Source organism: Sphaeramia orbicularis, chromosome 1 (assembly GCF_902148855.1).
Source record: "Sphaeramia orbicularis chromosome 1, fSphaOr1.1, whole genome shotgun sequence".
In the NCBI taxonomy this organism is placed as follows: domain Eukaryota; kingdom Metazoa; phylum Chordata; class Actinopteri; order Kurtiformes; family Apogonidae; genus Sphaeramia; species Sphaeramia orbicularis.
The window spans coordinates 40359766-40387265 of record NC_043957.1 but is presented as its reverse complement, the minus strand read 5'-3'; the positions used below and the strand labels follow the sequence as shown (position 1 = coordinate 40387265).

Sequence of the window (27500 nt, the reverse complement as noted above, 5' to 3'; positions counted from 1 at the left end):
CAATTACACTGGGCAAATAGCCCTTCAGGCTCCAGGGGCCTTGGCCCAGTCGTCCAGAGGAAGGAAGAAGTGGAGGGTGGACTCTAACTTCACACTTGCTTTCTCAAAGACAGATCCTCTGGGTCACACAGGAGTCATTACCCTTTCAGATCCGCACAACAAAACCCATTTTCAGTTATGTGAATGAATTAAACTGTGAACCTGTGACCCTCCTCCTCACCTGGACCAAACACAGGTCAGGTGTAGCTCAGGTAAACAGGCACATATGTATTCATAAGAGACTCTCACAAATTAAATAATCATTTTAGCAAGATTCAATTTTCTATCTGTCAGCAATAATTAATATGTTTTTCATTTCTGGCCCCTCGAGGGGAGCAGAAGAAGCTGTAAACACAGCACTGACATATTACAACCACACGAAGGGTATTCGCAAACACTGGCTATTTATACATACACAGATACAGAGCAACTTTAGCATTAATTTTGTTTTCTCTCCCTGTCCACATGAAAAATAAAACATCTATTTTTACTCTCCTTAAGTTTACACCTTCTCTTTGAGCAAATATTCAGGTGTTTAGCTTCTTAATCCTCCAGTGTATTCACCAGCCCATTGCAAACTTTATCTGTCATCAGATTTGGTTGTAGACAAATAACATACAGACATTTTATCGAAGATTGTAATAAAACGATGAGCTAAAACGTTTTATCATAGATCTGTTTTACTTCACGCGCAGTATTCACACTTGTAGCTATTTATAATAGCGTGGTTCAGCTAAGCCTGTATTCTGGAATTGCAGTAAAAATGATTAAAATTAAGGAATAAGTGAGTCAAACCCAAGTTAAACATGTGTTTTGTGTTTCATACCCATGTCTAAAAGCAGTTACTTATACCTCCAGCCTTCAAACACGCCTGGCTCTATTCATAAAAAATACAATATGGTCCTTTAACCTGTTGGTAAAGGACAGGCTAGAGGCATTTACAGCATATGAAGCAAGCCATAACATCATTAAAGATTATTCTGATATTCTGATCATGAAGAGGCTTTTGTGGGAGATTCCTTAGAAACCAATATGAACAACAAAAAAATGCATCTCAAATACCTAACTGCAGAAATCCACAGTGTCACTGATATATGCAGGATCACAGCTTTAAAGGTAGTCTTAGCATTTAATTTTTTTTTACTTTGGAAAATATGCAAATATAATTGGTAGGTTGTCATAATTGAGAACTATGACAGCACAGATGGTCCTTTCCTTTTTAAGTTTTTTTTTTTTTTCCACAGACTTAATTACTGAAGAAAGATTAGTGGCTGTAAGTATCCCTTATGTCACACCAAATAGCATGAATCATTAAAATGAATATTAAAACCGGAAAGTATTGCCAAGGTATTTCATGCAAAGACTAAAATCGCTTCACAGCCTGTCCAATAAATTTAGGTTGAAAGCACTAAGTCCAGCTTTTTGTTTCATTTTTTAAAAAAGCAGACTGGGAAGAATAAGACTGGGAAGATAAAGGTAGTATGTAGCTGAACTTACCATTGTTGCCAAAATCCAGGGAGTACTTGACCACGTGGTAGTTATTCCACACGTAGAGCAGGTTGTCCCTTGGGTTGTAATCCACTGCAGCAATGTACTGATAGGAATTAGGGAACGGTATGTTCACTGTCATCTCCTTGCTCTTATCAGTGTTGTACATGTAATCAATCTTGTTTCCTGTCCCTTCATTGTCGTCATCTTCGTAGACGGATTTGACCACATACAGGACTCCGCAGATCATGAAGGCGTTTGAGGCGGACCGCTTGTCGTAGCTGGTGTCCCATGAGCCTTCGATGCGCAGGGTGTAAGGGTTGAGCTGGCTCACTACGATTCGGCCATTGTTTTGCTCTGTTGCATAGATTACCCACAGTCCATTCTCGTCTACCGCCAGATCGATGTCTGATTTACCCCCCCAGCGGTACGGTGAGGTATCATGGTAGTTAGCATTGGCAATAATAGCCTCACCGCTTTTAATACGTGTGCGTAGGTCAAATTTAACAATGTTGCGAGTGCGTTCTTTGTTGAAGAAGAGCGCACCGTCGTAAACAACAAAGCCAGTCCCATCCACACGATGTGGGAGTTTGTAGGTGGTGGTAGGACGACCTGCGATGAAATCTTCCTTGGAGGAGTACTCTGTCAGTGTATCTGTGCGATATGGTGTCCAGGGCATGTAGTAGATCTTGTCTGAGGCCTGTAACGGATCTTTACACCAGGCACCGGACTGATGATCTGACTCAAAGAGGTGTTCGCTTTGGTATACTCCTCGCAGAATGCCTGGACAAAGAAATACTGTGGGACAAATAACATTTTCATATTAGATGCAGATACTTCAACAATGTGATGGTTTGTGCAACAGAACCTAGAAATGTTTATCTCTTTTCAAAATTGCTGATATTGTGGTTTAAGTCAACCGTAACCACTAGTGAGTGACGACGACACGATAGGCTTACTGTGTTGTGATTTGCTTGATGTAAAGTCACTGTCATTCTTAAGCACAGCAACAGCATGCTTCCTAATCAACAGATAATACTCTCCTCTTACAGCTGAGAGAAGAGAAAATGGCACATTTTGTTCTACTTCCCGTTTCCCTCTACTCCCCTCTCTCCCTCCCTCCACAGCTCCTCATTAGTCTCAAAACTCTTTCTTCCTTTCTCTCCCTTTCTATTTCTGTCAGAAACAACCAACTCTAGAACCGTGCGTCTTTTATCGCCTGCTGTTTCTGCAATTGTTACAATAATTCATTTCCCACTCCATGCTTAGTATTCCCATCATGGAATACCGGGGTCATGTTTTATGAGTGATGTGGGAGACGTAGTAAATTCTGGGAAGCCAGTGCGACCAGAGTCATAGGGACCTTTGTAATTTCACTGGAATGTTGTCACACAGACACACACACACACACAAATGCACACAGAGACGGGCCAGATGTGCATTGTGGTTTTCCCGTTCTCCTCAATAATATAATTCCAGATCCTACACAAAGGGCTGTGAATATTGATTGAATTTTCATTGGCTATTCAAAGCACTGGCATAATTTTCATATCATGTGGAAGCATTTGAAATATTAAATGTCAATGTAATTCTCTGTTCATTGGCTCATCATAAAAATGTGCTCAACCCGCGGAGAGTTTGTTAAGTGACATTCTATGTGATACCGTGGAATAATATGGGTCTAAAGTGTGTATAATGAATACCAGTGTTTCTAAATTGCCTCTATATGCTGTGATCAAGCGGCCTTAATATAGCAGGAGAGATTTTGAAAGAGATGTCGTTCTGCCACAAGGTACAAAAGGCTTCAGGCACCGGCATCAAAAAGTGACATCCAACCCCAGACTGGAGCATGTATGCATGTGTAAATGGATGCGTGCTTGTTTCACCACTCACCTTTTTGTTCTACTTCTGCTCGAGCCATAGGGAGAAGATTTGAAGTAGAGAGACAGGGAATAAAAAGAAAGAAAAAGACAGGAGACAAAAATAGATTAATGATGCAATAATAAGGAAATCATGATAATACAATCTCATATCTCCATAATCATTCTCATATTTCACCCTAACCTTGTGAGAGTGCCAGGATGCTCTCCATGTGTGATTGGTAATAACATTACGTAAGCGTCTGAGGAGACTGTACCGCAACCGGGAAGCTTTCTGACAGTAATGCATCTCGCATATGTCACACATACACACATATGGGGGAACAGACACGCATGCCATGCAGAGAGAAGACGAAAGTGAAGGAAACCAAGCGCCCATGAGCACACACTCACACAACATGTTAAATCAGTTACAGTAAAGCAACGCACAGATATCTAAAGCAGTCCTGTCAATGGTGCGAGACAAGTTCACCAGCGGAAAAAGACCTCAAAGGTCTTTAATGTACTGTGCGCTGGTAGAACCACAACAATGAAAACCTGAAAATAGATTTGATTACTGGGATTGCATTTCAGTTGTCCAGTCAAAACAGGAACATTAAAATACTTTCAGATACACAGTGGGTGAGCTAATGCTTTGTGTTTGTCACCTATTCTGCATGACTCTGTGTATGAATGTGAGGGCATCTGTGTGTGCAGGAGGAAGCATACTGAATTTAATAGTTTGCTTCAACCTCAACACCAATTCCCTCTCTATTATATCCAAAGCGTTATCCTTAGAGCTTCGACAGAGAGTTGTTCATGTCGCCCTACAATGAAAAGTGCACACTTGCTCGGAGCCTCTTAGACATATGAATTCCATTCCACCTTACTCCCTGGGGGACTGAATGGAATGTGAACACGGCAGAAACCTAATCCTACAGGCAGTGCCCTTGTGTCTTTCAAGACCGTTAGAGAACTGCTGAATGGAACTGGTCCCCCGAGAGGAGAGGAGAGGAGAGGAGAGGAGAAATGAGGAGAGGAGAGGAGAAACGAGGAGAGGAGAAACGAGGAGAGGAGAAACGAGGAGAGGAGAGGAGAGGAGAGGAGAAATGAGGAGAAACGAGGAGAAACGAGGAGAGGAGAAATGAGGAGGAGAGGAGAAATGAGGAGAGGAGAAAGGAGGAGAGGAGAAACGAGGAGGAGAGGAGAAATGAGGAGAGGAGAAACGAGGAGGAGAGGAGAGATGAGGAGAGGAGAAACGAGGAGGAGAGGAGAAATGAGGAGAGGAGAAACGAGGAGAGGAGAAATAAGGAGAGGAGAAACGAGGAGGAGAGGAGAAACGAGGAGAGGGAAAACGAGGAGAAATGAGGAGAGGAAAGAAGTGAGGAGAGGAGAAACGAGGAGAAATGAGGAGAGGAGAAATGGGGAGGAGAGGAGAAACAAGGAGAGGAGAGGAGAGGAGAGGAGAAATGAGGAGAGGAGAAACAAGGAGAGGAGAGGAGAAATGAGGAGAGGTGAAATGAGGAGGAGAGGAGAAATGAGGAGAAACGAGGAGAGGAGAAACGAGGAGAGGAGAAATGAGGAGAGGAGAAACGAGGAGGAGAGGAGAAACGAGGAGAGGGAAAACGAGGAGAAATGAGGAGAGGAAAGAAGAAGTGAGGAGAGGAGAAACGAGGAGAAATGAGGACAGGAGAAATGGGGAGGAGAGGAGAAACAAGGAGAGGAGAGGAGAAATGAGGAGAGGAGAAACGAGGAGAGGAGAAATGAGGAGAGGAGAGGAGAAATGAGGAGAGGAGAAATGAGGAGAGGACAAATAGGGAGAGGAGAAACGAGGAGAGGGAAAACGAGGAGAAATGACGAGAGGAAAGAAGAAACAAGGGGAGGTGAAAATAGGAGAAACGAGGAGAGAAGAAATGAGTGGAAGAGATGAGAGAAGATGAGAAATAAGGAGAGAAGAAACAGGAAGAAACAAGGCAAGGAGAGGAGAAATAAGAGGTGAAGAGAAACAAAAAGAGAAATGAGGAGAGGAGAAGAAGGAAGAAGAGAGGAGACATGAGGAGAAACAAGGAAGGTAGATGAGAAATGAGGAGACGAGAAATGAGGAGAGGAGATAAGAATCCTCAAAGGAAAAGCATTTGGAAAGACTTGGGGATGGTACATGTTTATAAATAGTACAAGTGCACGGTACATGCATAAATTCTTTAACACATTAAAGCTAAACCTCATCACAGCCACAAGACATACACAAACACATATGACACACAGGAGGACAGACACACACACACACAGACACACACACACATACACAAGCAACCATTAAATCCTTGCCTCATGAAAAATGCATGGTAACTGGTGTGGCTTAGCACAACTCCCGATAAATAAGCAATCTCCGGAAGAAGATCGTGTTAAACCTAAAACAAGTGTGTATATGCTTGTATGTGTGTGCGCATGTAAGTATGCCATTACACGTTAAGATGTAGAATGGTTCACCACAAGGAGGCATTTCCCTTGTGAGAAAAGCTGAGAAAGAAGGTAGATAATGTCTCTATGCAAAAGGGTGTGTACAATGAAAGGGTACGTATCAATGTACCAACCACACACACACACACACACACATACACACACACACAAACACACACACAGTCACACGTAAACAATACAAAGAGACACCTTGTAGTTGAGAAGACTGGGATTAATGACACCGACAACCAGGATTTCACATCCCCTCGGGCTCTTATACAGCCTTCGAGACACAAAGGAACAACATGCAGAGTTCAAGGTTTCTAGCAACTAATAGATTTGAAATGAATAGTGTGGCAGCAACAAGTGTACCAAATGGCACCCAAAATGTCAAACAAATGTCATTCAATTTGTATTGTTACTCGTTTCATTAGATTAGCTGATGCCTCCATCAAGTAGCTTTTTGCAGTATTTATTTTTCTGCACCATCTGTTTGTTTTTAATCTCCAACACAGGGTTAAGCTATGATTTCTTTTTTTTTTTTTTTTTTTTTTTAATAAATCGCAGTCACTTATCTGTCAGTGCTCAGGATTTAACTGATAATCAGTAGGTGAGATATTTTTTGGAACATCAATGTGTTTTCGAGGTTACCTTAAGTACGCAAGTGATGCAAGACATGAGAGATATTTTGTGCTTCTGCTAATTCTGCTGCTGAACGTAGCTACATTAAAAGAAGAGACACAAACATGGACTGTGGCAAGGAAACTTGCGGAAAAATGCCCTTGTTTTCAAGAACACATCAACAAGAAAGCATCTTTTCTCAATCTTTTTGTCAGTGTTCATAGATTTCTGCAGAGGTGTAGGATTTTTTTTTTTTTTTATGTGTTTCTTTGACTGATCATTTGCAAAAGCATTTAGACTGAGTAGATAATTCTGAAGTTACAGAAAAGAAGTGCTCATTTATTCCGAGCAAGACTTTGAATAAATATTAGATAACTCTAGGACAATAAAATTATCAGCAGTTAGGAAAAGCAATGCTCTGTGGTGACAACGTGTCACTTGTCTAGTTTCTGTTTTATTACAAGGAATCTAAATATTCATTAATACTTTAATTAAAATCTCCTCTTTTTTAAAACAAAATTTCTCTTTTGACAGTAACCTCAGAAGCTCCCTCTATCTCTATCCTTCTCTGTCTCAATTTGTATTCCCCTTAGAGCCTGTCCACACAACAATGAAATTATGTAAATCCACAAAAGTTTAATATCGTTTCGTCTTTCGTCCATATGACACCGGCGTTGTGCCCTGAAACGGTATTTTTTGAGAACAGGTTCCGGAGCAGTAACATCTTACAACACCGCCCTCGCGTTGCCGTGTGGATAGGCAAAACGCCACTTTTTGGAAACGATGACGCCATACCACATGACCAGAAGAAGAAAACCCTGGACATGCCATCCAGTAACAACAACAACAGATTACAGACTTGTGTTTGTGCTGCAAGTGCTGCTAAGTTTATTAGCACCACTACAACAAAACCTGGTAATGCTGTAACAACTCAACGACCAGCGGAGACGCATAAGGGTCAAAACACGGTATTTGAAATCTCTCTGACAGGACATTTTAGAGGCAATTGAACAGATTACTGTTGCTAAATGACCCACATTTTTACTTTTAAATTTATTTTTGCTTTGGACTATAAGGGATTATCCAAAACAAGGAGCTACTTCATATTGAAATAAATGTTGGAATGGCAATCAATTAAAAATCGCTCTCTGATGGGACATTACTGCGTTTTGACCCATAAACAGATACACACGTCAGATACTTTTAAATCCATCACGGTGTCCTACTAGAAGGGCAACCCGGACCCTGCACTCTTCTGTGGTTTTAGTGTTTCCTGTAGCTCTGTCTGTGTTTGTGTACAGCACCACATATAGGTGTAGCATATGTATTCTATATGTATTTTAACCCAGTTTTCCCATTTCCATCTGGACGCTGATATTTTGTGAAACAATACCTGCATGGACGCAAAACTTTTAGAATACACAAAAGAAAAATACCACGAGCGTTGTCGTCTGGATGTAGCCTTATTCACACACACACACACACACACACACACACACACACACACACACACACACACACAGAGACGCAGTGTTAACCTGGTTGTGTTGTAATGTAAAGATAATTAGCATTTTTATTAAAAACGTATGGTTTATTAAGGAGGTATTCGTCTATGTAAAATGAGGGTGTGTGCTCATGAGGGTGTGTAATGTGTGTGTGTGCGTGCAGGCTGCGGGCACGTTCATGCTTCTGCAGACGAGTGGCGACAGCAGCCTTACCACTATTATCTCTGATCTCCAATCAGCTCAACCGGCTAAAGCCCAAGGTCATTTATTGAACAGACATTTTCCATCTTTCTATTAATTATTCTGCTCTTTCTCTCTATCCTCTCATCCTCACCTGCCATTCTCTGTCGTCATTTCACGCTGTGCCTTCCTCCTGCTTCATTCTCTCTGTTACATACTGTGTTTTTACCACACACCCCCCCCCAACCCAACCCCCCCGTCCACCTCTCACTGTCTTTTATCAGTTAATTCGTTCTTTCTGTTCCTCGTCTGCTGGCCTCGTCTAACCTATTTCTCTCTATCTCTGTTTCAGCTGTCGCACCGACTCTCGCGCTCCCTCACTTGTCTCTCTCCTTCTGTCTCTTTGGTTCCTTTCCATCTAGCTCACTCTCTTTGGGCAACACATAAACGCATGCATATGTGTACACATAAACACACACATACTGTACATGCACCTCGAGACGGACACACAAGGACAGGATAGAGCTGCGAACAACTGTTTCCACGACAACACATATGTACGCGCTTCTCTCATGTCATCGTGATGAAGTTATTCCAAGGGTCTGATCTGACAGAAGTCTTTAATTGGACAGACAAGAAGGTGATTTTATCTTTTAATTAGCTTTCCTACTGAGCCAACTTCTATTGTCTAAAATAGACTGCATGGGTATTGCATAACATATCACTGGCTTTTCCGATTAATACCCTAAATGTGGTAGTAGGCTAATTGCTTCATAACAGTAGTTGGAGAGCCAAGGTCTACAACATGAAGATGAGGAAATGGATAGACCTAATCTCAAGTGATACTGGAATTTTTTAATGAATTAACATGGAATATAACAATAGGAATCGTCATATATCTTTTTCAGCTGCACAACATATTTGTACCGACTGTAGTTAGTCACGTATGAGAGCTATCTTACAAAATAATTTTCTACTGAAGTGTGATAATGTATGGATATTTATAGTGCATCCTGCAGGGTTATGAGCAAGTATACACAGGTGGCTAATTACTGCCAAAGCTAGCTGGCTAGTTTGGCACACGACTGCCACACACTCATACCACAGAGAGCCAAAGAGAAAAAGAGAGAGCACTTGATTTTAGCTTTGGAAAACAGCCAAAAACCTACAGTGCAGGGAGGAGAGATGAAGAGTTGTGAAGGTAGTGCAAGCCAAAAATCCAAGAGGAAAAAAAAAAAAAAAAAGAACAGGACGAGGGGGGGCAAAATTTCCCAGAAAACTGAACCGTACATAATTTAATTACCTGTTTTACAACCCACTTGGAGATGTTTCAGTATCTATGCAGTGGGAAATACACCAGCCCTACTTCAATGTCTGTGCCCAGGAAAATGCACATCGACATTATAAAGTGATGTCGCTTCAAAGCTTAGCATGTTTCCTCTGTGCAATCAGTTTGTGCAACACCTGGATTCATCTAATCATTTAGGGTCTGCTGTTTACTAATTTATGCTTTAAGTCAGTGTTTTTCAACCTATGGGTTGGGACCTGAAATTCCTAGTAATTGATTATATATATATATATATTTACATACAGGGTGGGGAAGCAAAATTTACAATATTTTGAGGCAGGGATTGAAAGACAGTGTATGACCAATTAGTTTATTGAAGTCATGAGAATTTATTTGCCACAAGAAAATTTACATATTAGAAAATGTTTTTATTCTATGTGTCCTCCTTCTTTCTCAATAACTGCCTTCACACGCTTCCTGAAACTTGTGCAAGTGTTCCTCAAATATTCGGGTGACAACTTCTCCCATTTTTCTTTAATAGTATCTTCCAGACTTTCTCATAATAGTTTTGCTCATAGTCATTCTCTTCTTTCCATTATAAACAGTCTTTATGGACACTCCAACTATTTGTGAAATCTCCTTTGGTGTGACGAGTGCATTCAGCAAATCACACACTCTTTGACGTTTGCTTTCCTGATTACTCATATGGGCAAAAGTTTCTGAAAAGGTATGGATAATACAACGTACTAATAAAAAATATATGGTGAGTTGAGAGACAATCATAATCCATAAAAGACATGACAAACTGTGTAGCTGAAACTGAAGCACTGTGGTACTGTTTATGTTTCAAATGTTCATTGTGGTCGGTTTCAGATGCTGCAGCTCTTTCATAATTCATAGTTTGAGTTCTTGTTTGTTCAGTATTAATTGTCAGCCTTGTAAATCCAAGCTGGACTGACTGTACAAATCCTGACCAAGGAAAATAAAATTCTCACTTTGTGCAGTAATCTAAACGTCACTTTTCTGCCTTCGTCCATAATAATACACATTATATTATGGATGCACCGACACCACTTTTTTCCAGACCACGTACAAGTATAAGTACTTACATTTGATTACTTGCGGATACTGAGTACTGATACTTTTGAAAATGTGCTTTATTGTCATTGTCATTAGTCTGACTGTACGAAGTGCTGCTACTGACATTTAATGCTTTGGAATGAGCATTTCTCAATCAATCTACCCGAGGGCGCCGCTCTTAATTAACCATACTTGCCAAATACCACTAAGAAGAGTAAAGTTTTTGGAGAAGATGAAAGACCTCCGCCAAGGCAGATCCCCCCATCCCCACCCCCAATCACCACCAAAATTTCATCATTTGTTCCTTGTGGTAGTATCAACAGGTAACAAACATAGCGACGAACAGAGGAGGTAATTCTAATGTGGATGCTAATGTTGATATTGATGAGGGCCATGAGGGCCATGGTACTGCTGCTGTCTGGGTTCACACAGAGCCTTATAAGATAATATGATGATCTTTACATGGCTCTGGGCACACATCCACTAGCTCCCGGAAAACGGGCAGAATTACGTGTGGAATGTACACAGAGGACGGACAATATACGCTCCATCCGTATCTGTCTGTGTCTTTAACGTAACTTGCAGTCACCGTTACTTTTGTCACCTTTTTTTTTTTTTTTTTTTTTAAATCTCCACACTGCTGACATTACTCCTGCGCTGCGTACCTGCTGCATTATGAGGTGAATGTCACGCTGCCATCAAGTGGTATCGGTTTGTTCGGAGTACTTTTACAAGTATGAGTATTACTACACACACTCAGTATTGGGTCAATACCTGATATTGGTATCAGTGTCAGTGCATCCCTACATTATATAGCCTAAATATCATCGAAAATTTATGTTTATTCGCAACATAGTACAACAAACTATTACATGATCAAAAACAAATTAATTTTAGCAAGAAAACTGTCTCTGTTTTGAATGTCTGGGGTCACCAGAAATTTGTGAGGTTAAAATGGGCTCACGAGCCAAAAAAGTTTGGGAACTATTGCTTTAAGTAAATGGGGACCAGCTTGGAATATAGATGTCCTCTGATGAGACAGTCAGTTGAGTAAACTTATGGAAATGGTGCTTTCAAATAGGGCTGCACGATATTAGAAAAAAACGACACTGCAATTTTTTTAAACCCTGCGATATATATTGCGATATGAAACAATACTCAGGAGGATATAATAGCTGTGTGATGCCGACATAAATGGTCAAACAAATTAGTTGTGTTTCCTCTTGTTGTGGCGACACAGAACATGTGTTTTAATATCATCCTTCTTGTAGCCGAAGTAATTCCAGATAACTGAAGTCTTCGTTTTCAGTGATTTTCTCTTGTTTGTTGCTCATTTTTCAATGTTGTTACCGGCAACTCACTCCATGTGCAGGGGCGTGGTCTGCTTTGGCAAACTGATTAAGAATGCTTGTGATTGGTGGATCGCTGTGCGTAGTGTGTGTCAGGTACCCAGGTTAAAATTAGATGAGAACACACTGCGTTCATTTGTCTCCTACATTGCAGCCCCTGCGATGTGACTATTGCGCACTCATACATTGCGATGACGATGCTCAAACGATATATTGTGCAGTACCTTCAAATGTATGCAACTATGTTTACGGAAAAAAATCGTATTTGTTTTCCAGTAACGATTTGGAGATACACTGTTTCAGAGCTCAATGTCTTGAAAAATATATCTTTCACAACAGTACTGCCGACAGTATTGATTTGCTATGTCAAGCACAGCATCTTGATCGCATACGAATGGCTCACCTGTCTGAATGTCAGCGAACAGACGCATCTGGTTTTCATGTTCAGACATTATCATGCCTTTTAAAGAAAACTGATTTTAGAAATATCTGAAGGATTTATGATGAGTGTGCTATAAAATCTTGTGCCATATAAAGGTTGAGGAATTTTCTAACATTTTTCTAAAATGTGGAGTCATGGCATCCCTGGACTTGTTTCACCTTTATTCAAAACGTTTTTCTCTGCAACATTTCCCATAGTTAAACACACCCACAGGAGCCAGGTAGTGTATCACAGTGCTACCTGATCCAGCCCCAACACTTAGTCAGTACACAGAAACTGCTAATGTACTGTCAAAGGCTCTCTCTCTCTCTCTCTCTCTCTCTTTCTCTGTATCTCGCTCTACAAGGCTCCATCTTTCTTTTCTTCTCTATGTTTTCCTCTGATGCACCATCTCTCTCTCTCCGCGTCCCTCCCTCTGTTAGCTGAGCTCTCTAATGACTTTGGTTTCAGATCCTGTCTATTTTTGTGGGGGAACCTTACCCATATGGACCCATTGTTTATCAGATCAGCACACATCTCATCTCCCTTTTCACTCAGTTGTTCCTGAGCCATTGTTTCTTACAGTGATGAATTTATCGAGTATGTAGGGCTCAATTTTCTGGCAGGCGTGCTGTTCTACCAAAAATAAAGGCAGTGCAGGCCGGCAATCAACAAATGAATGGATGAAACGAGAAAGAAAACAGACATTGACACACACTGTTTTGATGCCCTCGTGTGATGTGTGTGAATGTGTGTGCATGTGCTTGGTGGGGCATTAAGCAGGTATCAGGTTGTGTTTCCATCTGCTCCAGTGAGGGCTCTGATAGTCCTATTATTTAATCTGCTGGTCATTCTAGACGCCAGGCAAGAGCCGTTTAGCCAGACATAATTGAATGCTTCAGTGTGGGAGATCACCTTGGCTGTCTGTATGGGCCGTTTTGCCAAGGCAGTACACTACAATGTTAGACAAAGACTCAAAATAAGTGTCAGTAATTTCTGAAGCAATTTACAATGGATAATAATTAAGAAAAAGTGATAAGTACAAAGCAATATATGTTTAATGAGAAGCCAGCTGTTGTTGTTTGTACAGGGACATGACAAAAAGTCAAAACAAAGAAGTTTACATTTGAGATTTTACTCTTTAAAGCAAACATGGTTCAGACAACCAAAAAAGTAATAATAATACAAAAAAAAACCCTCTGCAGCAAATACAGAATAAACAAATTGTGTTTATATCTGAACTTCAGTTGAATTACAAAGTACACAAAACAAGTCTGCAAAATGCACACATTCATTCCACACCACCTATGTTAATTTTTAATATACATTTACTTGAGCTCTGGAAGGGGAGCCAGATGAAGGCATGCACGCTGAGAAATCCAAGCAGAGTTCAGTGTTCTCTACATTATGGGCCAGATCCACTAAGATCCCAGTTTGCATGTACTAATTTGCATGCACAATCTAGAATTTTGCGTGTGGGGTTGAACCGTGGTTTGCAGGTGATTTACCAAGATTGCTTGCGAAAATTACAACAGGTGCAAAGTCTTGGAAACTGCCTTATTAAAATGAGGGTTTTGCGTGTGCTACTGGAGACAATACGCTGTAAAAACTGCTTTGGGATACACCAGCACTAATGGGAACAGTGCACTGAATGATCCAAATGCAAGGAAATGTAACGTTGGAGGAGTTTTGTCATAGAAGGTATTGTATGACTCATTCATTCATTTATTTTTCATTTTAGAGGTGGGGGTGGGGGGTGTGTGGGGGTTGTTGGATTGACTGTGAAGTGCACATAATTTTGTCACATTGTAGCCTAATGTCGGTGCGTATTTTTAATCACAATCGTCAGATCAAGTGGAAAAGAATCATTTCAAAAATGTTCACACGAAGGTGAAAAGGGCATTCTCTGCATCTCGTTTCATCATTTCGATGTCTCCTTTTTGCGACAATAACCACTTCCATGCGTGCACAGTTATGCATAAACCATTTGCACCTCCCTTTGAGATGTGGTAAATATAGATGCAGTTTCTATGAGCAACATTGCTTTCAGATTTGATAAATCATTTTGCGTGTGCTAAATTAATATATTTACATTTTCTCCTCCCGGCAGACGCAAAATTGCGTGTTAATGCCCCATATTATATATTCATTGTGGCAAACATACTAAATGGATGCAGATACGCTATTTTGCACCTTTGAAAGATGCAACCCTTAGTGCGTACTGTTAGTAAATCAGTTTATACATTTTTTTTTGCATGTGCAATGAGTTTGCATGTAAACCTTTAGTAGATCTGGCCCTATGTTTATCTCTACATCCTGTTTTCACCATTTGGAATATGTCACAGCAAAGTACAACTGCAGTGCAGTATTTATACTTGTTGTATGCATTTGTATTTGGATGTGTTTTATGTACAGTACAGTGGCTGTATTTTTAATTTCTATTGTACTGTAATTTTAAAATGTCATTAACTCCAACCCTAACAATGGAGATTTTATCCACCTACTGATAAGGTTTAACTCCCAAAATCGAACAGAAATCAAACTGAACAAACAAACTCATGACTTCCTGAATAAAAGTAACTAGTGATAACATCAGCTGCTGCATAAAACAGACATTGCCTTTGGTCAAACTCTCTAATCACCAATGACAAAATGAGGTCTTATAAAGTCTCCACCCTGATCACTAACACACTAATTACGTATTAAGCTTTAGCCTAGATTTTGGCAAAAAGTAAGCTAGCTGACGTTCTCACAGTTGTCTGGGATGTTTTTTCTACTCTACCCCATGTATTTTTTTCGCTCCACTGAATTCAACCTCCCAGTCTGTTATCACATGGTCAAAGGTCATGAAGCCATCTGTCATCATTTAAACCCATCCGTCTTTAACATCCTTCCTCCCTCGGACTTTCCCCAATGAGCGGTGTCATCATAACTTCCCAAATGAACTGACACTAAGCAGTAAAATGACCCACAAAGTGTCAGATTTTCATAATCTAACCTCAGAAATAACAAACATGCATGACGACGATCATAACACAAGGTGTCAAAGAATGCCTCTCTGATTGTGTAAGTAAGATAGACTAAAACATACGTCTTGTGTTAGTGCAGATGTAGATACATAGAGTTGACAAAAAATGAAATTACTTACTATATGGAACACATTCATATTGGACCTCCAGGTATTTGTAAGTGCCAGGACAGGGATCGGGGAATACATCAGGTCCAGCCACCACTGCACACTGCGTACGATTGTTGCATCTAAAAGAAATTTTGTGTAGAAGAGACAGATATATTAGTAGAAACCCAGAAGAGGTTCAGAGAGATGCATCTTCAAAAGAAACAGACCCTGACACACATATGATATAACACATGCTGTAGTGAGATATATTATTCTCCCTCGCATAAAACAGCACATTCAACGTGACCCCCCTGGAGACATCTGCGTTTAAGGACCCTTTTGACCAGCAAGAGAGCCGTCGGTAAGTCCTTACTATACACAGGAGGAGGACATTAAACTAAAGCAATCACCAAGTTCAGTCATACACAAGGTGGTCCACAATGGTTAATGAAGAGCAGTTGCACAAGAGCACTTCAGGTGCTTGTATGAGCCTTTGACAGCCTCTGTGAGTGTGTGTGTTTGTGTATAGCGGCGGTAAGAACGGTAACCCATGGCTTTAAGAGTGTTTTGCCCCAGACTCGGAATAATTAATTCATATTATCAAGGGGACTCTCTCCTCTGACACACAAAATGTAAGTATTTCAGTCTTATTAACACAGGTTATGCAAGGCAGGCAGTACACTATGTATATTTACAACGCGCCTGTGGGTGTGCGCAGCTGTATGCATATACAACACTTAGTGTATGTATCCGTGTGAGTAATTATATATTCCTTCACCATTTCTCACAACCAAAGATGATTTGTAGCAGGACATTATAGCACATAAATTAAAATGATAGATACATTGTAATAATATAAAATGCTACCTCACACCAAGGTGCCACTTTATCTCAATGGCACCTCTTTACTTTAAATAAATTATTGCCAAAACCGTAAAGACAATTCTATAATCTGTAAAGACTGCATGAGGGGAAGAGACCTACAGCATTTTGAGAGGGATGATGAGCTATTTCTCTTCTCATCTGAATATTTTCTTTCAATTAGTACAACTGTTCTGTCTTTCCTTCTTTTCCTCTCAGTGCACCTGTCAAACAGGCGACATTTACATTAAAAACATTCAGATTCTCCCATTGAGATATTTTTAATGAGGATGCCAAACCCCTCAAGTTTCTTTTCTTACAGTATCATTCACGAATTTGCATAATGAAATATGCATGAGGACTAATTTAATTTTTAGTGCTGTATTCAAATGGAACACAAGGTGCTAATGTAGACTACAGATATCTACCTATAGTGTGACACGTTGTGTGTCTATTGCTGCCCAGTGGTAAAGTGAAGGGTGAGTGGAGTTTAAAAGGCTTAAAGCTCCATGTGTTGCGATGTCTGTCATATTCTAATAACAATACCCGCCAGTCTTCTCTCTTCTCTCCCTCCCATCTTTTTTTCTCGCCTCTGTGCCTTTTAATTTCTTGCCCCGGTGCCTTCATCATCGGTCACCTGTCATCAGTGCAAGTTGTGGACTGGGGGGGACACAAACTGACACTGTGCCACAACTTTGTTCACAACACCCACCTATGAACATGAGTGTCTGCCTGTCTCACAGTGGTGAATCAGAGCAGAAAAGCCCATTTAATTATCTCATTTTTTACTTTTGCTAAAGTAAAAATGGTAAAGAAGGTACTGTATGTGGCATCATTACAACAAATGATAAAGGAAGCAATTAGAGCCTACCTGTTTCATGTAAAAAATAACGCCACAGGTGTAAGTATAGCATTCTTTTCAGAGACAAACATAAAAGAGAATCTTGGCAACAGCAAGGAACCTAGGGGCTTTCTGAAAAAACATGTCTAATACATTATATAGAAGAGAAACACAATCCAACAGACACACAAGAAGTGAACTGGGCAGTAAAACCACATGACATCAAAACATAATTGCACTAAGCCAACAGAAAGCATAATAACTGAAATACAATACATTAAAACAGCCCCAGTGCAGGGAACAGGCAGTGTTGAAGAAATGGAGGATGTAAACATGTTCAAAGGGAACTAAAGGGAGAAAATTTAGGCTTTCCACTTTTTTTTTTTTTTGGGGGGGGGGGGGGGGGGTAAGTGTCTGCGTGTGCCTGTGTTTATTTGTACTTTACGGTACTGCCAAAAAGGCTCAGTGCTCGGGTCTTTCGCGGCTGAGTCATGAAACACTGAAGGTTATTGACTGTTATTTTAAATAGAGGTTATAGAGCAAAGATTTGACATAATCTCTCACACTTGCTCTATCCCTCTGCTATCACTTCTTCTTTCTCTTTCTATTTTTGTCTCTGCTACCTTTATTTTTTTTTCTTCCCTCACTCTCTAAGCCAAGATAATAAACCAATTTCTCTCTCAGCCTTTGTCTTCATCTTTCCCACCAAGGAATTATTCGTCTCTGCTCCCTCTTCTTTGTCTCTCATTCCGACTGTCTGTTTTTTTCTCTGTCTGTTTATCTGCCTTAAACCCACTTAGCTGCAGTTTCCAAAGTCACACCCAGATATATGTGGTAGGCCTCTTATTGCTTGCTTCGTTCTCTCTCGCTGACTGTCCTCTCTCCCCCTCCTTAATATCTTTCTCATCCCCACCTCCCTCGGGGCGTCATCTTCAGCCTCCCTCTGTTTCTCCCTCTATCCCTCCATCCTTAGTAAAGCCTGTGCTGACGTCACCATCCTGTCTGAGCCAGTAGTCTGAGTCAGATCCAAAAAAGACTCCCTTATGTCCCCAGTACCTCAATCTCCTTCTCTTTTTTTTCTCCATCTCATTCCCTTTCTGCCAATGTGTTTACCCAGCAGCCCAGCAGAACATAAAAACATCAGCAAAAATTCACAATTCATGTGCTCTCTGCATTCTAACCCATGATGAATGTATATGCAGAAACATGCAAAATAAAAAAAAAAAATTAAAAAATGCACACACAGGTTAGCAATCTATTGCTTTCTACACAATCACCACCTTTTCATGTGTTTTTTTTTTCTTGGTGTTGGCAGAAAAGCTCCTTTTTTAATTAGTATGACCACATCAAAACAAGGCAGTGGCCTGGATACCGCCTTGCCTGCTGGCTTTCTTCCCTGCAACGTGCAACACACACACACACAAGCACACAAACACACAAACAAACTATTCACTAACAAAGCGAAGCTGTGGCAGGCAGGGAAAGAGAAAGCTGTGATGCTGCAGTGGGTGCTGCTGTTGTTATTGTCTCTGATGTTTTTCACTTTGTTTGGCAGACCTCCCCTCACTCCATCTCTGTCTCTATCTGTCATATAAACATAACTGACTGACTGATGATTTGATGAGGCTGGCGCTGGCTGATGGAGTGTGTTAGTGTGTGGGTATGTGTGTGTGTTAGCACATGCATGTGTCTGTGAGCAGATGTAAAACGGAATAAATATTTGTGAGTGTGTGTGTGTGTGTGTGTGAGCATCTGCCTGCATGTGTGTATGTGCACTAGTGCAGATGTGTTGAAGAACTATATAATTACAGAGCAAGTGAGAGCTGGGAACTAATCCTCATGAGTTGAAAGAGGTGTCTGAGAGTGAGTGACGCACAAAGCCTCAGCGCAGTCTTTTGGAATCTGAATTCAGACGCAGTCAAACTATTCCATAACACTGTATGAGTAATCTGCAACACTGTCTACTCTGAACATAGTTAATACAGAGAAACTTTCTAGCAGACTATAATCAACAATAAATACACACGTGTATACTGCAGCACTGGAGAATGTATCCCACACATACATTTTTCATCTGAACATTTAAGGAACTTTCCAGAAGAAAAACCACTATGATACATTCAGGGAATATCACATGAGAGTGCATGCAGATAAGAAAACCAAAGATTCATAGACTTGCATCATCTTGCTTTGTGTGTCGGTCTGCAATGTGTTGTAAACCTGTTAGTTTATAGACAGTGAATCGTTTCCATAGTGACAACTCTGTACTTCCATTTTAACTCCCTGCTTTTCAGGCTTTTTCAGAAGCTGGATATAATTTGTAGAATCTTAAAATACGAATACAGATAGTGATTGTGAGTTAGGTGCCACAGTTACATTTCTAGTATTGACGCAACAGCGAAAATATAAAGAAATGAGAGAGTGGAGAATGTTTCCTATCTATTCCCAAAGCAGCTCTGTCATTTAGAGGAGCTGGTGTCAACTCTAATAAGCAGAGAAAACACTATGAGACAACAACAACAAAAAATAACCATGAGACAGAATTTCAACAGGGAGCGACTGATAACAACATTGCAACAGGGGAGCTGCAGACCATACGTACTGAGAAAAACACACTATTCAACAGTATGTTCTAAAAGTAGCCACTGGCAACTTGGCAAGATCAGACGCAGACGATGGTATCAACCGGCTTACGTCAAACTGAGCCAGGACAGTTCAGACTTCCCTGCAATATCCTAAAACTATTTTGTCTCCACCTCTGGTCTGAAGCAACCCATATTCTGAATATCAACTAGGGCTGCACGATATTGGAAAAAACTGACATTGCGATTTTTTTTAACCCTGTGATATATATTGTGATATGAAAAACTACTCTGGAGGATATAATAGCTGTGTGTTGCCGATGTAAATGGTCAAACAAATTAGTTGTGTTTCCTCTTGTTGTGGCGACAGGTGTAAGGCACTATCGACACAGAGCACATGTTTCAGTATCATCCTTCTTGTAGCTGAAATAATTCCAGATAACTGACATTGCTTTTCTTTTTAGCACCAAGTCTTGTTTTCGGTGATTTTCTCTTGTTTGTTGCTCATTTTTCAATGTTGTTACCAGTGACTCTCTCCATGTGCAGGGGCGTGGTCTGTTTCGACAAACTAATTAAGAATGATTGCGATTAGTGGATCACTGCACACAGTGTGTGTCAGGTGCCCAGGCTGAACTTAGATGAGAACATGTCGAGTCAATTTGTCTCCTACATCGTAGGACCTGCGATGTGACTATTGCGCACACATACATTGATGATGCTGATGATGATGACGATGCTGAAATGATATATTGTGCAGCTCTAATATCAACACAGGTTTGATCAGTTTAACAATAATACCGCAAGTGACTAGGGGTGTGAGAAAACATTGATTTTGCAATATATTTTGATATTTCATTTCATATTACTGTATTGATATTAAAAAGTACTTTAACGATATCTTTAGGTATTTATTCAAATGCAGATATTGTGGAGGTTCATTTTTGTTTTTTCTTTTTTGTTTATATTTTATTTATTATTATTTAACACTCTTTAATTAAATAATGTTAGTTCCTTTGTTGGGATTGCACAAAAATAATGTTATGATGTTAGTTATGAACCAATAAACTATGAACATTTGAGCAGGATCTTAAACTGGAATATCTGAAAACATAATTCAAGTTTTAACACAGGAAAATTTTGTGATATAGCATTAGATCCTGCTGTGATCAAATAAAAATGTGTTTAGTATTTGTGCATATTTCTGGTGTAATTCCATTCTTCCAGGAAATAATCTTTTAAAAGAGAAAATAAAAACCAATAAAAAAACTGCCTTTTAAACAGTATCATGAGATATCATGAGATATCATGAGATATCATGAGATATCATGAGATATCGTAATATATCGAATCATGATCCTAGTATTGTGATTTGTATCGTATTGCCAGATTCTTGCCAATACACACCCCTACAAGTGACAACAGATTACAGATTGTTGTTGTTCATTTAATCATTCATTTCCACCAACACAAATTGCACAAGACAACGCAACACATCAACGTTTTCCAGAGCATCAAGGTGGTTTGCCACACAGCAAGAAAAAATGTTCTCCCCATGTTCTCTCCAGGTATTCAGGCTTCCTCCCACCGTCACTCTAAATCACCTGTAGGTGTGAAAAGGAGAGTGAATGGTTGTTTGTTTCCACATGTCAGCCCTGTGATGTACTGAGGATATGTCTGGGGTATACCCCGCTGTTGCCTGTTGGTAGCTGGGATAGGCTCCAGCATCACCACGATCCTGTTGTTGGATTAAACAGTTGCAGAAATGAATGAATGAATGAGTCTGTTAACATTTTCCTCCACATTAGTTTCTACTTTATCTACATGTTTCAACAGTCCAGCTACTTTGGATCATATACATTTATTTGTATATTTCTATTCATTCTGGGGGCAGCTGTGACCTAGAACACTGGAAAATGACCTCAAAGGGTTAGTGGCACAGAAAATTTTGTCTGATGTGCCCATGAGCAAGGCACTTAATCCCACATTTGTTCCCTGGGTACCTGATATGGCAGCCCACTGTTCCTAGTCTGCAGTGTGTGGTGTGGTCATGCATGTTCAGCTAGTGATGGGTTAAAAGCAGATGGTTAGTTTTGGTGTGTGTTGCATGTCTGCATGTATAATATACCTGAGAGGTGAAGACTCTTAATTATTAATGGCAATTTCAATGAGTTACACACTATGTCCACACTTAAGTATCCAGTTTTTTTCCTCTCGTTAATCCTTTCCTGCCCATAATATTTTCTAAAATGCTTTTTTTTTTTTTTTTAAATATAGTATGTGCATCTTTGAAGTGACACATGTATACCTGCAGTTTTTATACAAGCACTCATGGAATGCATCATGTCCAGTCTACTTATTTTACTTGTGTAATCCATAATGCACAACAAATGTAACAGTCATTAAGTGGTAAAAATACAATTAATTATAGTACATTCATGCATCACTCGAGAGCAATTTGACTCGACAAGCCACACATCGACCAACACTACCAGTATTCACCACTACCGTATGAGCTGAAGCCATTATACTGAACAGCTTCTAAATGGATCTTAAACCTTTTGAAGGATTTTGCCTGTGGTTTCCTGTGTAAATGAGTAAACAGAATTATTTGTAGCTACAATTGACTTTTCCTCACTGTTGTAAAGCGGTAATAAGGGATTTAACTTCTGATTACAGATTATCCGATTTTTAGAACACTGTTTTTTACACATTCACATCGACTTCTTCTTTCATACTGTATTTTTTTATAAACTCAAGACAACTGAATATTAACCAATAGATCTCATGATTTCTCAGATATCTGTAGAGCCTATATTAATGAAAATGATTTGGCTTCTGTTTTCATGACAGTAAGGACACTGACAGCTCAGAATAGTGAGAAAAACTTAGCTCACTCAGAGTTGCAGGACATATAATATGGACTCATGATGTGCATAATGTCACCATCTTATTTTTCTCAGCTTGCTCATCCAAGGTAACTTGGAGGAAGAGAAAAAATATTCTTTTGACAGTTGGACTCATACATAAACTCAGAATGAGGCAGGCTATGGACATATTGTGAGGATATCTGGAGCAGTTCACACATCGTCCATACTACCTTTTAATTTGTCTGCCATTTGCTTAGAGATCTCATAAGATATAGTATCAGATGAAACACAACTTAACAACAATTATTGCTACATAATACAGCTATAAAAATGCTGCATCAGAAGTCCAAAGTATGTATGAAACCACAATAACTATTAAGATAAAATGCTTGTTTCATAAAGAAGCCTAACAATATTCCCCAGTGTAAAACATGATACATCTCATTGGCTTGTAACATATTTTGAAAGAAATTAAACTGAAATCCCCACACTGGGAAAAATTAAGCAAAGGGAGTTGAGCAGTTGGAAAAACATAAAAAAGACAATTTGTGAAAATAACAATGCAAAGGCAGAGGGACTATTTTGCAGGGCTGTTTGTGTCCTGTGGGAGTTCAGGAAAAGCCATTTGACAGCAGACAGAGCATAGTTACTGTATCTCACTAAAGGATAAAAAGCTGTTAGGCCGGCCATACACTCTCTCCCTTTCAATCTCTTTCCTTCACATCACATATGAGATTGCACTGCTACTGGCCTGGTTTCTGCTTTATTAGCTCCCTGATGTCGTTATACACAGATATACAGTAGATGGACAAATGGAGTGATGGGAATGGATGCCGAAGAGGAGAAATAAAGGGGTGGGTGTGTGTGGAAGAATGCAGGGGAGCTGAAATTTAGCAAGTAATTGAAGAGTGATTGACAGAAGACAGATGTCTGTGTGTGTATGTGTGTGTGTGTGTGTGTGTGTGTGTGTGTGTGTGTGTGTGTGTGTGTGAGTATGTCTATATGTCTACCATTGGGTATATAGTGAAAGCAGACACATCACATCCTGTGCCAGCACCACCACACATACTTATAAAGAAATGACAGATCTTTCTCACTCTTTCTTTCTCCCACACATACACTCACAAACACTAAGACAGGCACACTCCTCTGCAGTCCCTGAATGTGTTTCTGTCAACTCTCGAACAGCCTGTCAGACAAGCCACAGGTAAAATAATGTTGTTTTCCCTACTGGGAATGAGCTTTGAAATGTGTTAAATTATTAATATTTGGCTGGAGGATGTCACAATCCCTTCTCCCATTCTTTCTGAGCATGTCAAATGTAACTTTTGACATAATGCAATAAACAGTATGGACATAATATATAAAGTGCATACAGTATGAATATTGTATGCTGTATGTCCAGTAAGTATTTTCTGTAAAACTGCACCTCTCTGTTTGTTTGTTTTCTCATGCACCTGGGATTATGGTTTGATGAAAGCATTTAGATTAAGTGTTCTTGCTACAGATCAGTTCCTAATCCCAATCCAACGTACTGCAATCAATATTTCAATACACCCATAGAAAAATCTTTTTAAACCCAACAATCTGCACGCTAACTTTGTGCATACAGAACATCAGCTGTATGAGAAGTGAGAGCGCTTCTGACATTTTTAACACAACATTATAAATTATACATTAAACACATTATGTCACAAAAATAGTCTCTGAATGTGAAATGTGTAGGCTATAGCAACTTGTCAGGATATAAAAGAAAATGTAATTTGATGAGGAAAGAGCAGTCTGATTGCAATATCTGAAGTGAATACACTTTTCACAGCTAGTCGAAAATGAAATGAGGATAATTCTTAGACGTCTAGATACATGATGCATGATAAATAAGCCTTTAAAGGGAACCTAATTTGTTGACCAATTGAGGCAATTTTCTTTTCATCAGGGTGAAAAGTCTTTTGGGACAACAAGATGTGCAGCAAAAAAAAGGTGTTTCTTATTGATGTGATATGCCACACACTCGTAATGCACACATAAACACATTATGCTATATATCCTGCTAGCAAGCTGACGGCCAAGTACTGTTCTCTAGCTCCACCATCTCTCCTCTCGTCTCCTCTTTTCTCCTCCCCTCTCCTTTTCCACTGGTAACCATGGCAACTTCCTCGTCGTCCGATTCCAGGACACACTTGGAGAGTCTTCCTCCCGATTCCACCTAGCAACATTCCTCTGCTGACAACGCTGTGCTTCTTTCTGCCTTACATCTGTGCGTATGTGTGTGCATTTATCTGTGTGACACCTCTTTCTCCACACGTTAATACAAGACCACCTGCTTGCACAGAATCCAAATCCCCCTAAAAGCTAAAAGACAAGTAGCGTTTCAGACAACCGGGCTGTCTCTTCTGGTTGCTGAAATCAGGGGAGCGTGTAAGACGCCAACACCATCAAAACGACAGATCCACGCCACAAAGCCACACTGTCGTTTAGGGTTTAGTCAGGGTCACCTCATGATGTGCTGAAATGCATGAAGCTGTGCGCATACATGTGCAGAGGGAGGATGCCTGTGCCCTGTGTCCTGGTCTTACACATCAATGTCAAAGTATCAGTTCAGTCAGGAAGTCAGCCACTGTCTACATGCCAACATGTCTGAGTAACTCGCTCACATACTAGTCTCTGGATGTGTCAGACTGTTTGTGTGTGTGTGTGTGTGTGTGTGGGGGGGGGGGGTTATGGAGTGAAATGAAAAGAGTGTGTGTGTCTAGACTATTCTCAAACCATTCTCAGTCAGCCATGTAGCTTAGGTGCTCGGTGAAGCATGATAACTAAGGTTAGCAGAGCTGTGACGACGGGAGAAAAGGGTCAGACAGCGCTGACTTTGACGTGAAAATACAGTTTTTGGAGAGAAGCATACCAGTCACTCATAATATATGTACAGCGGTGGGTGCATAAAGAGTGTGTTGTTGGAGAAGGATGCAACAATGTGTAACGGAGGGTAAAATTATATGATGAGATTACGGAGAGATGTGTTTATTGCTGTCACATAATTTAAGTAAACTTTTTGTATATGTATTTCAGGAATGACTATATGCCAGAATCTGTCCATCTTATCTCCATCTCCACTGTCTTCTATATGTGCCTATCGGTGTGTATCTGTACGTGTACATATGCATGTATGTGTGTGGGCCCTAATTACCGCACTGAGCAAGGGTGACAGTTGGGCCCCCAGGGTGCCGCAGGGCATCTCCTGTAACTGTGGTGACTATATGAGGGTGGCAGTACGCGTGCACACACACACACGCTCCTAAACCAACACCCACATGCACATTAAGTAGGACATTTCCAGATATGACCTCATTCGATGGGAAGCAGAATTGTTAATAGAGGAAAAGGAGAGGAAGAAGTGAGGAGACAGAGATATAAGAAATCCAAGATGGAAATAATAACTAGATTTAACTGCTAATAAAAATAATACAGATAATAGCGTTTTTCTGCTTCAATATGAATCAAAAATGTAATATGTTGCGTAAATGTAAGAAATTGTAATTGTATAGGGAGTAATTTTGCTGTTTTTCCATCATTATCTGTTTCACTTCACCTCTTTTCCAGAGATGGATTGGACACAAATGGAGAAGACAGATGAAGTGTAGATATGACGGCAAAAAAAGTGCCAGACTCTGCAAGGCATAGTTCACTGCTTACACTGGCCTGGACTGCAGCACATGGCTAACATTAGATTGCAGTGTATGATTCAAGTGGTTTTCTATAATTCAGAGGCAAAGGAAAATAACTTCAGAGGGTTCTTTACAGTCTCCTGCCTGAATGGTTCAAACACTCGGGTACACACTTGCTAACGTGTATGAATGCATTCACACACTGGCACACTAGTCTGATGCTTTGAAGGCTGAGACTGAGTTCTAAAGACACAGGCTGCCAGAAGAAGTTGAGCCAAGTTGGGAACTGATGAGCAGCTCCCTCATTTTATCTATGAGTGTTAGAGCAAGTGTGTTTTTGCTAGAGTGTGTGTGAGCATGTATGAGCAGACACCCATGTTCATATGAGCATGTGTATTCACTGATGTGTGTAAGCTCACAGGTTTGGTGCATAGTAGTGTGTATACGGTGGACCTTAGATCCCTGGGGCCACTGAGGTGTAGGACTACATACAGCAGGGGTCTCAAACTCATTTTCTTTCAGGGGCCACATTCAGCCCGATTTGATCTCAAGTGGGCTGGACCAGTAAAATAATAGCATAACAACCTATAAATAATCACAACTCCAAATTGTTGTCTTTGTTTTAGTGCAAAAAAACTCATTAAATTATTAAAATACTTACTTTTATAAATTATCCAAACAAAAAAGATGTGAATAACCTGAAAAAAAATGAAATTTCTTTTAAAAAAAAAGTGCAATTCTAACAATATTTTGCCTCAACTTATCATTTATACATGTGCATTACAGATCAGATCTACAAAGACACCAAACACACACAGGCAGAAAATTGTTAAAATTGTGCTTAATTTTCTTTAGAAATTTCAGGTTGTTCAGGTTATTCATGTTTTATTGTTACAGGATAGTTTGTAAATGTAAGTATTTTCATAATTTAATGTTATTTTTTGCACTAAAACAAAGACAAAAATGTGAAGTTTTTATATTTATATATATACGTATGATGTAATATGATTTTTTTTTCACATCAAACCGAGAAGAAAATATGGAGTCATTATATTCTGTAGGTTATGATGCTATTATTTTACTGTAGATCATATTGGTCTGTATGTGGAACCAGAGCTAAAATAAATTTGACAGCCTTGACTGTAGAATTTTTGCACTTTGCCAATTCATCACATGGGCTGGATTGGAAGCTTTGGCGGGCCGCATTTGGCCCCTGGGCTGCATGTTTGAGACCCCTGACATACAGGGACCAATTTGTCTTTTGATAACCCAGATAATA

The 27500-nt window shown here is 39.9% G+C and overlaps 1 protein-coding gene across 9 annotated transcripts in view; it reads right to left on the bottom strand.

Moving 5' to 3' along the window:
* The window catches only part of adgrl3.1 (adhesion G protein-coupled receptor L3.1), a 117852-nt gene that overhangs the window by 51096 nt on the left and 39256 nt on the right, over positions 1–27500 (bottom strand). For all 9 annotated transcript variants that reach the window (XM_030147318.1, XM_030147348.1, XM_030147365.1 and 6 more), the window contains 3 exons: positions 15439–15548; positions 3421–3435; positions 1537–2325 (listed from right to left, as the gene is read on the bottom strand). In XM_030147318.1, coding sequence (XP_030003178.1) covers positions 1537–2325; positions 3421–3435; positions 15439–15548 — 914 coding nt within the window. The remainder of the gene's footprint in view (positions 1–1536; positions 2326–3420; positions 3436–15438; positions 15549–27500) is intronic.